The 14,665-nt window shown below is 38.9% G+C and overlaps 1 protein-coding gene across 6 annotated transcripts in view; it reads right to left on the reverse strand.

The window, feature by feature from the left end:
- TNIK (TRAF2 and NCK interacting kinase) overlaps positions 1 to 14,665 on the reverse strand; it is a 403,269-nt gene that overhangs the window by 157,135 nt on the left and 231,469 nt on the right. For all 6 annotated transcript variants that reach the window (XM_012732327.1, XM_012732316.1, XM_004674961.2 and 3 more), the window contains exon 3: positions 7,945 to 8,001. In XM_012732327.1, the coding sequence (XP_012587781.1) occupies positions 7,945 to 8,001 (57 nt within the window). The remainder of the gene's footprint in view (positions 1 to 7,944; positions 8,002 to 14,665) is intronic.

A 14,665-nucleotide genomic window follows, 5' to 3' on the forward strand; every position in this document is an offset into this window, starting at 1 on the left:
AAAAAAAAAAAATAGGACAGACCAGATGAGTTTGAGTCTGGTGATCTGCAGTGTTTACCACTAGGCTCACTTGCTCTTTCTTATGAGAAAATAGTGTCCCTTAGAGGACTTTACATAATACCTGGGTTTGAACAGTGTGTCTAAAGATTCCAGGCACCCCAACTTCCTCACTTGTGTGTCAATTTCCTTATTTGTGTGCATTGTGATTCAACTAAGTGGAAACGAGAATTATAGCTTTGGTCAAATCCTTTCACAATGAAAGGCATTATTAGATATAAATACCCTTAAAAATTGGTGAGCCTAAATGCCTATCTTTATCAATTTCAGGGTCTAGAGTAGTCTTCAGTTCTACCTCTTCTCTGAATCTGTGCATACACATTCAAGAAACCCACACACCCAGGTCGGACACCTACCAGGAAGAACCTGCACAGAGACCAGACCCATAAAAGCCACCAATGGTGTAACCTACAAGAACGTTCAGGGGGATGTTGAAGTGTGCATGGAATGTGCAACAAGGCTTGGTCGTTTCTAGAATTCTTGAAACTTTGTGCGCTCCCTGTGTTGTAGGACATATGAAATTGAAGCACTGGAACTAGCTCCCACATGGAGACAAAAAATATCTTTTCTCTGTTGAAAATTCTCATCATGTGCTTGATCAGACTTCTCTATTAAAAGACATCTACTTGATCATAGCAAAGGAGACATTCCAGAGAGTTGTTCAGAAGAGTTTCTGAGGCTGAAGAGCCAGGCTTCATTCTTGGCTTCACTGAACCCAACTGAGGATCAGGCTCCCACAGCTGGAAAGGCCCCTTTCTAAGCCCCACTAATATAACGTAGCTACCTGCCCATCCCCTGGGGCTCACATGGCTGTCACTTTAATAAGGACCATTCTGGCCACCCAGATAGATCAGCATCCTCTTACCTTCTCTCAGTACTCTCTGTATACTCCATTAAAGCTAATCAGTACTGTGCTTAAAGTTCCTACTCAACTTAAGTAATTGTACAACCTTTTGAATATATCTTCACAGTGCTGCAAGGTGGATTCCAGAAGACAGTGCCCTGTCTACCTTGGTCAGTGTTTTCGCCCAGATCACAGTGCATCCATTGACTGCTGAATGAGTGAATTCTTATGATTCTTAGAAGATTTTGGACATTAGCATCACTTTTTCTCCTGGACTTTGCTCTACACTTGAGTCATTTTAAAAGCTACATTTCGGAGTAAGACCCATAATTCTGTAACCAAGACACTAACAATAAGATTGAATAAAATAAGTATTGCCAAGTAACTAATTCAAGTGTGGGGTAGATTGTAGCAGAGATTACAAAAGTTGAACACAGACTATTAAACAATCTTTCACTCCCATTCGCTGCCCCATTTTGGCCATCAGCATACCTTACCAGGAGTATAACTAAAAATCACTTTTTGTGCCAGGCACTATATATAAATGATTTTTGCCTCAAAGGAGGTTTGCAATGTTTGTGCTTCCATCTAACAACAACAGCAAAAAAATGAAATTGAGAAAGGTCAGGGAATTTGGCAAAAGTGATAGCCAGTAAGAGGAGGGGTAGAGTGTGAATCCAGCTCTATCTGGATCTCAAAGACAAGCTTTGTTGATGGCTCCCCCATCTCAGCACCGCAGAGAGGGTGGGCACATCCTGCTACACTTGAATTTTAATTCTTTCTATATGGTTGGGATAGGCTTCATAGGCTCTGAGTGTTTTTAATGTGCTCATTTGTAAAATAGATATAATAATCGTGTGCCCCTAAGGAGGGCTGTCTTGAAGATTAAATGAACTATATGTTGCATTAAACACTAAGGATAGTGCTGGGCACACAATTAACACACAATCGACGTTATTGTTATTGTGACATAGCCACTGTAATTACTAGTACTAATAATATTACTAGGTGCTGTGCTACTAATCATCCCACTGAAGTTCTTCTTTTGGGAGAGTGGAACCAAATGCACTCATGTCAGTGTGTCCCTGATTCTTCCAAACAACATAATATGGAAAGATTATTATTACTTTGTTGTTGTTGTTGTCTAACAACATTCACTGAACTCACTAATTATAGGCAAAGCCCTCTTTCAAAAGTTACTGTGGAATGTCATTTCCTTGTATTTCAAAAAGGAGATAGAAATTGTTCTTAAATTTTACCTACAGGAATTCAGTGAACAAAACAGAAATAGGAATTCAAGCTGGCTTAAAACAGATCCTTCCATAGTAAACCCTGTCATATCACTTTGCGTTTCCACTTCAGCTTCCCACATTGGTGGTAGCAGCATTTGGAGGAAAGGAGGTTAAGACTTCCATCCTTCCACCTCTTGTGAACAAAGGAAAACCTCAAATCTTTTTTCTATATTGGATTTTGCCTAAGAATATTTGCTCAAAGTGTTCTATTGAGAAAACAAAAAGTTTCAAGAGCTTGTAAAGCCTAACCACAGTGTTCAGTTCCTTCATGACCTGGCCCCAACTTCTTTGGATTCATTTGTATCGTTCTCCCCGCAGCATTTTTAATCTAAAAACTAAGCTAATGTAAGTTTCAGAACATGCTCTTACTCTGTCTGCCTCCATGTGCTGGTCCAGGCTATTTCCCTGGCCAGGAATATCCTTATCCAATTCTATTTCTAGGATTATTCACTACCTGTCACCATCATATTAAACTTTATAAGTACCTTTACTGGTGAATGCCATAATTTTATTATAAAATGCATTAGTTTTACTTACAAATATAAAGGGAAGGTTCTATTACTATGATCTCTCCTTTAGGCAACAACAATTTCAACTTACAATTTTGAGTGTCCTTCATGAAGTAGGTGTTTAGGTAATGTTTACTGAATAAGTTAATGAAAAAGTTACACTAAATTAAACACTAAATGTTATTCGATATTAATTGAAGATCTATAGCAATGTGATTGAGAGAATGGACTTAAGAGAGTTATAATAACCAAACTGGGCCTTTCCCTGGTGGTGCAATGGGTTAAAGCACAGCACAATGAAGCTATCCAAGGACACTGAAGCTTGAGTTTGATCCCTGACCAAGGAAGTGGGAGGTGACCCACATGGTGCAGCAGATCTCTCCTGACCTGCCTACTGCTCCCCTCAGCAGTACTTCAGTAGATCTGCCTGTTCTGTTCCCCACTCTGACTGGTGAATCCTCTCATTCCTGAACCTCTAGCTTATATCCTAGTTCTTATATGCATAAATAAATAAATATTAAAAAAAATAATGACCAGGCAGAAATATTCAGAGACTCATTTAATTCTCATGTTACATTGAGTTCAATACTTAATATGCCTGTTTTTTTCATGTTAATAAGGGAATAAAAAATGGAATCTGTTTGTATTTCCTTAAGGAAATTTAGTAAATGAATACATATAAAATATTTATAAGTTCTGGCACAAAAAATGATTTCATCAATGTTAGTTTTACTATTTTTTTTTTGGCTGAAACATAAAAAATGTGACCAGAGATATGTTTTACTCAAGACCAAAACAACTTTAAACACATTTGCTATAATATGACATGGTATCACAATAGTAGTTATTCTGGTTTGCCTATTCACTATTTTCCTTTTCTTCCACCCCTTTTACTCCCTTCCCCCACTCTCCCCAACAGCAATCAGGTATTTCTCTGAGAAATGTTTTCCAACTCTTGTCCCTTTGTTATATTCCAGGTAGGTACCCAGCCCAAAATTGACTGAAGTAAAATAGGGACTGTTTTTGGGGTGGTGCTATGAACTAAGGCGATGGTGAGACTGGCATTTTCTCTAAGGCTATCCATAATCAAGTGATTAGAATGTAAGCCTGGAGCTGCCCCTGGGAAGAAATCAAGAACCAAGAGATGCAAGGAGACAGAATTCCTATTTTGTGACTGCTGAGTCCTGCTAAATTTGTTGTTGTTGCTTTTTAAATTTCACAAGCCAATAAAGGCCATTTCTGGCTACATTCCATTTGAGTGAGGTTTTGGTACTATAATCCAAAGTGATCTGAATTGCATCACACTCAGTCACCGCAAAGCTAGAAGCCAGTAAGATTAAGTTGTGATCTCCTGAAGTCTGACATGAACTTGGAGGTGTCACTGTAAAGGGAGTAACTGAGTTCAGAAATTCTTATCCACATGAAGATGGACATGCAGGCACTTCACACTTGATGACCAGAAAACAATAAAAGATTTTGGGAAGCTGTTCCTTTGATTTGGACGTGTGTGAAGCTCCTTGAGAAGTAGAGAAGATTCTGAGATTTCCTTGAGAAATTCTGTAGCTGGCCAGAATTTCTCCTATACATGCAGGGATGCTGATAGGCCACCGATGAAAGCAGTTCACTTTGAGAAACACAATCCTAGAAGGTCCAATTTTGCTTAGAATTGTAGGCAAATCCAGCTGGAAAGAAATCCCCATAGAGCAATGAAATGCAGAAATTCCCACAATTATTTCAGCAACTAACAAAAACTGGGTCTGAGTTGAAGCAGTAATTCTGAAGCTAATTTGGAAGTTTCTCAGCTCTAAAACCAGAAGGATAAAATTTATATCCAGCTCTCTGTGTGGCTATCTTCTACAATAAAAAGGGCAGAGTATAGAATAAAAACAATCATTTAAAAATTAATTTCAAGCTTATGGCTTTATCAATTTCATTACAATAAACTATAGTAACTGTAGTAGATCATAGAAAACAATTCACAAAGATGTTCTTTGAGAATTCATCTCGGTTTTTAACAGAGCAGCTATAATGAGCACAATTATAATAATTGGTATGAAGCATTGCTGCATTCCAAAATACACAGACAACATAGCAAAGTGAAATAGTCTGTTTTCTAAAGCACCATGTGAATTTCACAAAAGAAATCTTAACGTTGACTGTGAAGCATAAGAGGGTAGTAGAAATCATTGAAATCATTTGATTCTGTGCCTGATACCACGGTCAATAAGAAACACACATAAGAAAAATAATACACATTTCCTGTGAGTCTTCAAGGTTGCCTTTGTTAAGGGTCAGTGGTTACATAGAAGTCAAAGATGTGCTTAAATCAAGGGCACTCTACATCATTCCAACAGGGTTTTCCAAAGAGAATTAAACTTAAAAACCAAAGAACCATAGCCACATGCAATGGATTGACTACAAAGCACTGAAAATGGCTTCAACTCTGTACCATCTTTGGGAGAATTGTAAAAATAATCTTGCAAATTATTTTTCTGTAGGTCTTACCTGCCCCTTGATATTCAGTTTAGAAAGGCTAATTAACACTCCTTACATTCAAAATATATACTCCAGGATAAACAGGTATATCAATTTCTGATTCCAAGCAAAATGCTCAAGCAATCATAAGTGGTTCTCTAAGCAATTTAAAGTCTCACAAACAGAACCAGGACATAGAGAAGTAATAGTCAATGTTCATAAGTCATAATTCATGTATCAGAATAGGTACACATTGTACATCAAGATTAATAATGTCAGTGAAACTCAACTGTAGTTCTGTAGAACCACACAATGAACTTTACAGCAAGAATATCTTGGACTCCATCCATAGCCACTAATTGTTAAACTGCCAAGTGCATTATGTGGAGAAGCTAGTCATACAAGGAAAATACAGTAGTATGACTTGAGTAGAATTATGAAAATAAATTCTGGTTTGTTCTGTGGCGAGAGCTTTGTAAAAGGTCTATGCATATATGATGGCTTTCTTTAGACAATGTAGACAATGATAGTATCTGATCTTAATTTCTGCTATTGACCTATTCATATCCATTCTTCATTCCCAATGAAGAGAACCAGATTAACTAGACACATGGGTGAAAATAAAAAGACTCCTTTCCCAGTTTCCCTTGCATTTATCTAGGCATCACCAAGGAAAGCAGAAGTAAGCTGAAATGTATGTAAATAGAAAGGCTTTACAGGCAAGGGTTCTCCTACTCCCACCCACCTTCTTTTTATCCCCTACAAAAGAATGTGATCAATGGAAATCTGACAACTACCTTGACCCATGTAAGTGACCTTATGTGTGAAAGCCATGATTAGAATGACAAGACAGCAAGATAAAAACACCCTTCGACACCACCACATTCTGGCCTGACAGCCCTGAGCTGTCAACTCTAGACCCCTTTAACATGAGAGAGCTAACACTGGCATCAGGCTTATGTCTGTGTTATTTTGAATTTTCTATTTCAGGTGATAAATCCTAAACCTGATAAATACAATCTATAGGCAATTTCCTATTCAGTAAAGGCCTATTGAATAAAGACTAATTGGATTAAATATCTGATATGGTTTGCAACCTCTGAAATCTGAAAAATATATTTAGGACCAATAAAAGGAGAGACTACTTTATCTAAGTGTAAAAAAACATATGGGAACAGAATTTTTCACTATCAAAGTTGCAGATCACTGAAAAAGGAATTCAGATTAATAATAACTAGAAAAGGAAGTCAGTGCAACGTGTGGTGTAAATGAAAACTGGTGCAATTAGTATCATAGCAGAGAGCACACAACATAATACAACATAATACATATGAATCAAAGGTAACAAACTGAGTCAGAAAGGTATGAGTTGAAGTCTGACATAGAGACACAATGTGTGTCTTTCTTATTTGACAGCTTTGTGTGACACATTTATTCTGTCTATTTACATTGATAATTCACTTTTGGACCAAATGGAAGACTTTGGTTTTCAGCTTTTATGTGTAGCAGACAGACATCTTAGGAAAATCCCCAAGACAACAGAAAATAATTAACATGTTTTTGATGTCCAGTGAGTCCTTTCAAGTCTGATTTTTGTTTTATGCTCTTGAAATAGCATGAAAATATTTGAAACAGTACTAAAAAGGCCCGAGAGCATAAGATTGTATGCAAAATGAAGTCTACTGCTTAGGTGGTTTTTGATCACTTTGGCAGAAATTTTATTTCACTGTTGCTCTATAATTAAAATCTGTAGCCATTGTTATTATTTGGTTGATAATATTCCTGGGAAGGAGAAAAATTCATATTAAGTGAATTTCAGAACCAGGCAAGCGCTTGTTTCCTCCAGTGTGAGGTGGACCTTTGGGAAAACTCTTGAGACCGGTCTCTTCTATGTAATCTCAGCATTATTCTTTTAATACTTTCAAATCCTCTTCAAATGCAAATATTTTTGGTTGTGTTTATGTAAATTATTGGCATACATTATTCATTCTAACTACATTAGGCAGTGTGTAAGTTTCTAATTTAATTATAACGGTTCCATGGTCTTTTCAGTAAGCTGTTGAACACTCTTATATTATGCACAAGTAGATATTTAAGATATTTAAGAAGATTCTGTTCCCTGAAAATGGTATTTTTCCCTAACACTAACTTACCTACTAAAAATGTGTAACTACGGGCCTCCCTGGTAATGTAAAGCTTAAGTTTCAGTGCTATCATGCTATCACTGCCAACCCACACATGGCACTACAGACCTCTCTGATTTTGCCCAGGTCTCCCCTCAGCAGTGTATTTCAGTAGATCCACCTGTTCTGCTCACTACTTCTGCCTGGTGTATCCTCTCTCCTTGTGTACCTCTGGCCTTGTACCCAAGTTCTTCTATGCATAAATGAAAAAAATAAATCTTTAAAAAAATGTATGACTATGAGGGCCTCCTTGGTGGCCTAGGGGTTAAGCTTCAGTGCTGACACTATTACAGTCTGAGTTTGATTCCTGGTCAAGGCTTGCTTCCCTGGTCAGCAGACCTCCCCTGTTTCTCTTCTACTCCCCTCAGCAGTGCATTTCAGTAGATTTACCTGTTCTGCTCTCCACTATGGCTCTGGTGAGTCCTCTCACCCTCTGCACCCCTGGCCTACAGCCCAGTTCTTCCACACACACACATACACACACATGCACACACGCACATGCACAGGCACACAAATACTTAATTTAAATTTGTTTTAACAAAGTATAACTACTAAGATCCGGCAGAAAAGAAAAGATACATTACCCCTGTGACATCCATAACTTTAATGGCTGCAAGCTGACCCGTTTTGACATGACGACCCTGAAAAGAAAAGAACAAAAGTGAAAAAGACATTAGTTTCATCAGCAATAATAGCATTTAGTTTCAACTGTAAAGAACTTTTCCCTGAAAATCAATGTCATAGTATGTCAGTGGGGGGGATAAACATACAGATGGACATGCCTCCCACCCTCACCCACACACATCTCAAATACTCTGAAGATCAATTTCAGTTCAGTGTTCAGTTTGTAGAAGCATCCCCATCACTTTGTCTTTTGGTTTCTTTTTACGATGCTTATCTAGTTAAACTTTAAAAGCCAATGTTGAACAATTTGATTTTACTTCATCGCCAACATGTTAGATAACGATTTGTGTGAGAGATGGATTTATATGAAAGGGAGCTAATCTGAAATGGGGGAGACATAAATCTCTCTTCTGTCCAAACTCAATACCTCAATACTTGAAAAACTAGTTTCTTTGAACTTTCCTTTAGAATATTATGCATTAGTTTCAACTGGATATGACTCTATTGTTACTCACTTGAGATTATTAATTTATCTCTACCTTAAAAGGGGTCCTGAAATAAAACTAATAGTTATCAATCCAAATTTGTGATCAAAGAAACAGTGGTGAGCTTAATAAGCCACTACTTCTGAACACTTTGAGTTTCGAACACAACGAAACATTTACTACACAACAGAATCAAACAGAGCATACAATGAGAGCAATCCCAGAAGTGTTCTCTTCACTTGCTCCTTAAGAAAACTTACAGTCTACATCTAACTCTCGGTAACAAAAAAGGTCAATATCCATTACTTCTAAATGCATTTTATAAATGACTTCTAAAATGTATTATACCTACTGTTGCTATCAGGTAGGATAATATAGCTTTCAAGAACAGCTGGATTTGCAACCTAGCTGCATGACTTCAGACAAATCCCTGGACTTTCTTTTGGTGTTCCCCTTTGAAAAATGGAGATAAATAAGAGTACCTAACTCCTAGCACTGTGGAGAGGATTAGATGAGACATGTAAGGAGCTTGACAGTGCCTGAGGCAGATGAGTTGTCAGTAGATGCTGTTATGATTTTTAGTCTTAGGATTAATTTTAAATGTCTTCCTTCCTAGGCTATGTTTTAAAAGGGCAAAGACCTGGTGTCATCACTGTATTTCAGTGCCTGGCATAGTGGGTGCTATCCCATGGATGATGTGGGGTGTTTAGAAATGAACAACAGCAGATAATTGAGCTGTGCTCACTGGAAGTTGGGAAGACTCTTATCCTTCTCATAGACTTGAGTTCTGCACATGCATGTACTGACTCTGATTGTGTTTCTTTACCTCTCAATAGCTTCTTTTATATTTCCTTCCTCAGAAAAAGAACACAAAGATGGAGATATTGAATCGATATTCTAATATGATCACAGATACAGCTCTTTATAGTTATTTCAACTTTTTTTTTAAGATTTATTTATTTATTCATGTAAAACATAAAGCCAGAGGTGCAGGGGTGGTGAGAGACTTCACCAGAGAAAGAGTGGACAGCAGAACAGATATGAAATACACTGCTGAGGGGAGCAGCAGGCAGGTCAGGAGAGGTCTGCCGTGCCATATGGGTCGCCTCTGAGGCCGAGGATCAAATTCGCACTGTAGAGACTGTGGCCAGCTTGCAATGCTGCGTCCTAACCCATTGCACCACCAGGGAGGGCCCAGTTATTTCAACTTTTAAAAGTCAAAAGCGAGGGTGACAGTGTTACAGCAGAAAGAGCTGTGGGCTGGAAATCCAGCAGTCTGGTTCTTGTCCAGGTTCTCCCCATGATCAACAGGTTCATCTGTGGCACATTATATAACCTGACTTGTTCCTAGTGCAAAACAGAGAGAGAGACTGGCTCATTAACTAGAGGTGAGAGGAGTAGGTGTGTTCCCTTCTCCATCCCAAGGAGACTTTGGAAATTTAGCTTTTACAATGACTGAGGAGAATATTACTCCTGTTATTTAGCATCAGCTATGAGGAAATTAACTTTTTACTTAGCACAAGACACCTAAAGGAGAAGCAGCAACGGAGCCCTCTGTTGATAAGTACTGAATGAGTTACAGGACCACCTTGGTTTCAGAAAGCATCTGTACAAAAGATGCTTAAGTAAAAGGATAAATAAATTTTCTTTGAAAATATAAACTCTTTAAGTTAAGGGCCAGAAATCATTCGGTAAAACTAACTCTCTGAAGGAGAGTAGGGGAGACTGTAGATAGATACAGAGGGTCTGTAGATACCACACAGCAAATTCACCTTGAAATTCTTTGAGTGGTGCCAGACAGCAGGATAAAGGCTAACCCGGTGTGTGTGCAAACCCCATTAAGAACCCATTGTGGGCCCTCCCTGGTGGCGCAGTGGGTTAAAGCACAGCACTAAGAAGCTAAAGCCACTTCCGCATGAGTTCTATTCCCGCCTGCCCCGGAAGTGACCACATGGCGCGGCAGACCTCTCCTGACCCAACCGCTGCTCCCCTCAGCAGTGTACTTCGTCAATCTGCCTGTTCTGCTCCCCACTCTGTCTCTGGTGAAGCCTCTCACCGCCCCTGAGCCTATGGCCTGCACCCCAGTTCTGCATGCACAAATAAATCTTTAAAAAAAAAAAAGAAGAACCCATTGTGGCCTTCCTGCCACAATACCTCGCTGGATTCCTACTTGCTCTTATTCTGTGGCCCCTAAAGTTAAACTGTGCACTCTTAAATACAATGATATTTCTTGCCTCTCAGATGATGTGTGTTCTTAGCCTAGGAAGCCCTTTACCTCCTGAGTCTTCAGTGTCCCTCATCTCCGTGCTACCAAAGCACATGTATGCATTTCTATTATTGTACTTGAGCCCAAAGTTCCAGTGGTTCCCCGAACCCCCTGTTCACCTTTCTTTTCCCTTAGCTATTTTTCAGAAGAAACTTTCCTCCTCCCCCCCTCTCCCCCGCCCTTAAATACTCTCCTGGTTCAAGCAAATGCTTGACCAGTGAATACTGACAGTTGTACCTCCCAAGCCCACCTCTTTCCTTGAGGGAATCCTTGGGGCACCTCCACCAAAACCAAAACAGTGCCCCAGATTTTCAGAACTTGAGAAACAGTGAATGATTTTTATGAGTGAATAACTGGTCACAAGGATACCTCATTCTTAGCTCTTTACAACAGGAGCTGAGCAGATAGAGCCTAGGTCCTGGCCCAAGGCCAAGAAGCAGCTGGCTACAAGGAGTACACTTTGCATTTCAAACGCAAAACACTGGGCAGTTCTAATTAAATTAGTAAGGAGATAAACAAACAAACATTAAAGTTTGGTTTTTTTTTTGCTTTGTTTTGTATTTTGTTTTATTTTTAAGTACTTGCTAAAATGTCATTGAAGGCACAACTGGAAAAAAAACAATCTACTTGTCCTCCATTTAAAATTTCATTTCCAAGTTGAAATAACAGTTCTCCATGGCTCTGACAGGTGAATGACTAATCCACCTCGGGTAAGGCAGTCTGGGCTTCTGTGAGATGCTGGAGGTGGGACTATTAGCAAGCTGGGTTCAGTTCCAGGCAAAGGCAGCTGGAACAGGAAGGCTGCTGAGCCGTCAACCCGGATGAGGGAGGCCGTGAGGCGGCCACCAGCGTGAGCAGCCTTTCTCTCCCTGGAGAATGTCAAACCAAATTAGGATCCAGATGAAGTCAGGCTTTGAGGGAAGGACAGGGGGCCAGCTGACTAACAATCACTAGAAACCAGAGGCACTGTCATTGTTAAGATGGACCCGGAAAATCACTGCTAAACAGAATTGGAAGAGTCCCTAAGGTACACACCTAACCTCCTTGTTTTAGAGGTGAGGCCAAAATCTTACAATTAATGAGGGCCTGAAGCCAGAACACGTTCCCCTTTGTCCACTTCTGCCGTCAGCTCCTGAACTAAAAATTCTTATTGCTAAAATTCAAAACAATTCTTATTGCTAAAATTCAAACAATCCATCTTTTCACATTTTACCTGACTTGAATTAAACATTGAGCCACTTTTCTGTTTTATATAGGATGGCTTTATTCATTTATTTTTTTTTTAATTTGAAGGCAGGGTAAGAAGTGAGGGTGTTATTATTACTGGAGAATCTAGAAATGAAAAGTTAATATTACTCTGAATTTTAATTTATTCCTGCTTATGAGGAAGTTAAAAATAGAAATGTAGACACCATCTAAATTCAAATCTTAAGCAACTTCAATCAAGGACTAAAAATTAAATTTTGGATTTAAAAAATCTAACTTCTAAAGGAAGCAAAAGGGTTAAAACTTTTTCTCCACAACAATTAGAAAAAATGTCAGACTCTAGTTGCTGAGTCATTTCTTAATGAAAGTATGAGCTAAGCGGCTTTTCTACTGAATGATCAACAATAGCAAAAGTAACAGAATCAACTGAGAAAAATATAATTGATATTCCAGGAGGACCATAGTCTGATGTCAGTCATATCCTCAAGCATAAAAAACACCCACAAGTAAGACAAAAGGACATTCACACAGGGAAAGAGACGACGATCACTCAGAATTGGAGGTGCATCTAGCCCAGTGATCTGATGGACCTACAAACCACTCTGCTCCCCTTTTTTCTCCCACTTCATGCATTAGATTAGGAACTATGCCAATTCTTATTCCATAAGAAACCGCTCAACCTTGAGGTGAAACTTAAATCATTCAAGGATTACAATATTCTACTACTCTAGCTCCTTTCTAAAGCAAATTGCTTGAGAAAAACAAGTTTTGTCTGCAACAGCCATGCAAATCTTGACTGTTATTACTGTTATTGTCTTTGCTAAAGGGAACAACAAGGTGGTTTTGGAGCTGTTCCCTTGAGGCTTGCCTGGGAGAGGGAGTACTTTCATTTCTAAGTCACTGAAATACTTTTGTTTCTGTGGAGCATGTGAGCAAACTGGGGATGTGTGTTTTTCTAGCATGTTCAGCTCAGATTAGATCTCACCTGTATTAAGGGAGACTTCTTCTATTTCCTCATTGTCTTACTTTTATTCTACAACATCTTATCCTAACCCTAATGATCACACATAATGCTCTTATTTTCCACGAGAAACTTGAGAACAACCCAATCAAACAGAAAGAGAAGTCCATGCAGAATATGTAATAATGGCAGCTGTTGTTTCTTGGATCAAACATTAGTTTCATCTATCTACCTATCCATCCATCCACCCACCCATCTGTCCACCTATCTACCCAACTATCCATTTACCTATATTGCCACTGATGCTGCAGTGAACCACCCAGATTCTTCCTTCAAAAATGAAGGATCTGAAAGTTCTTAGCTCAGAAACTCTGTGAGAATTGCCCTCAGCCAAAACAACACTGCTAAAGGAAGGTCATGCTCCCTTCTTGGAGACATGAAATACAATGACTGTTGATAACAGCACAAAGGCCTAGCCTTGCCATCTTAAACTAGGACAACTCTGAAAGACCATCTCAACTCCTGACCTCCCCTTGAGATAGATGAGTTCTTTGTTGAGGCTGCAGAATTTTACTTTCTTTACATATACAGATCCTATGTCTACTCCCTGCAAAATTCCTGCACATGAATTTCCAGATCAGGGTCTGTTTCCAGGGGAATCTTACCTAAGAGACTTGGTGGAAGGAAAAGTCAGGGGAAATAAGCTTTATGAGTGCCTGTAAGTGAAACTTCCATCACTGTTGGAGGAGGTTTGCTGAGAGCCCCTGGTATGCTGTAGCAATGTCACTGTCAAAACATTCACTAATGGAGAGCTAGCATAGGATACGGGTGAAAGAGAATACTCTAATGAGTCAATTATTTCAGACATTTAAAAAATTGAGAGGAAATAGTAGTTTAAAAAAATACAGCCAGTTGACTTTTGTTAGAGCCACTGATGTACTAAATAAAGACACTGGAAAGCTAAAGGTGAATAATTATCAGCTGAAGGCAATGTGTCAGTCATAAAAGGAGGGGAGGTTAAATCCTCTTGCCTTGCAATGCTGAGGTCCTTTCACTGTCTTCAAACAAAATGAGAACATCATTTCTGTAAGACTCTCAGTGGGATCTGAGATTTCAAGCTTTTATATACATCAAATTGGACATCTTCATTCCAACTTTCAAAGCCTCATGCCTTATCAGTCAGATTTGAGTTGAGTCAACCTTTTTTCTATTCTGAAAATTAATTGCTGGCTCTAGTTCTCAACTTTGGTTATCCTTGCATTAGAGAAGATAGGGGTCCTTTTCTGTCCTACCCAATTGTATGTAAATAGGCAATGGTATCAATCAACTTCAGAATAGCATGAGGAGCAGGAGCTCAGCCAGCTCAGGAATGAAGGACCAAGTCACCTGAATAAGTCTGTCACAGACACCGAACAATGACACTATATAAGAGGAGGTAGAGAAGAATGCACAGTGAATGAGGGAGGGATTAACCATCACTTGCAACCATTAGACACTATGTAATGATGTAGGAAAAAAAAAAACCAGAAACACAAGGAAAGATTGTGGAAGAGTAATATAAATGCTACTGTAATGTTACCTATAATGGCTTCTTAATCTAACTTTACTGAACATTCTAGCAGAGCTGTTTTTAGAATTTATCTCACTAAACAAGTGGATCCAAACATCACAAAAGACTGACTGTAGTGGACACTGTGGTGTGCTGCCCAGATACCTCCTTCAGGCCTGAGATACTGTGAGCTTTTTCCTTGGACTTGCCCTCA

The sequence above is a fragment of the Condylura cristata genome, unplaced genomic scaffold (assembly GCF_000260355.1).
Source record: "Condylura cristata isolate star-nosed mole 26May11 unplaced genomic scaffold, ConCri1.0 scaffold00003, whole genome shotgun sequence".
Classification (NCBI taxonomy): Eukaryota; Metazoa; Chordata; class Mammalia; order Eulipotyphla; family Talpidae; genus Condylura; species Condylura cristata.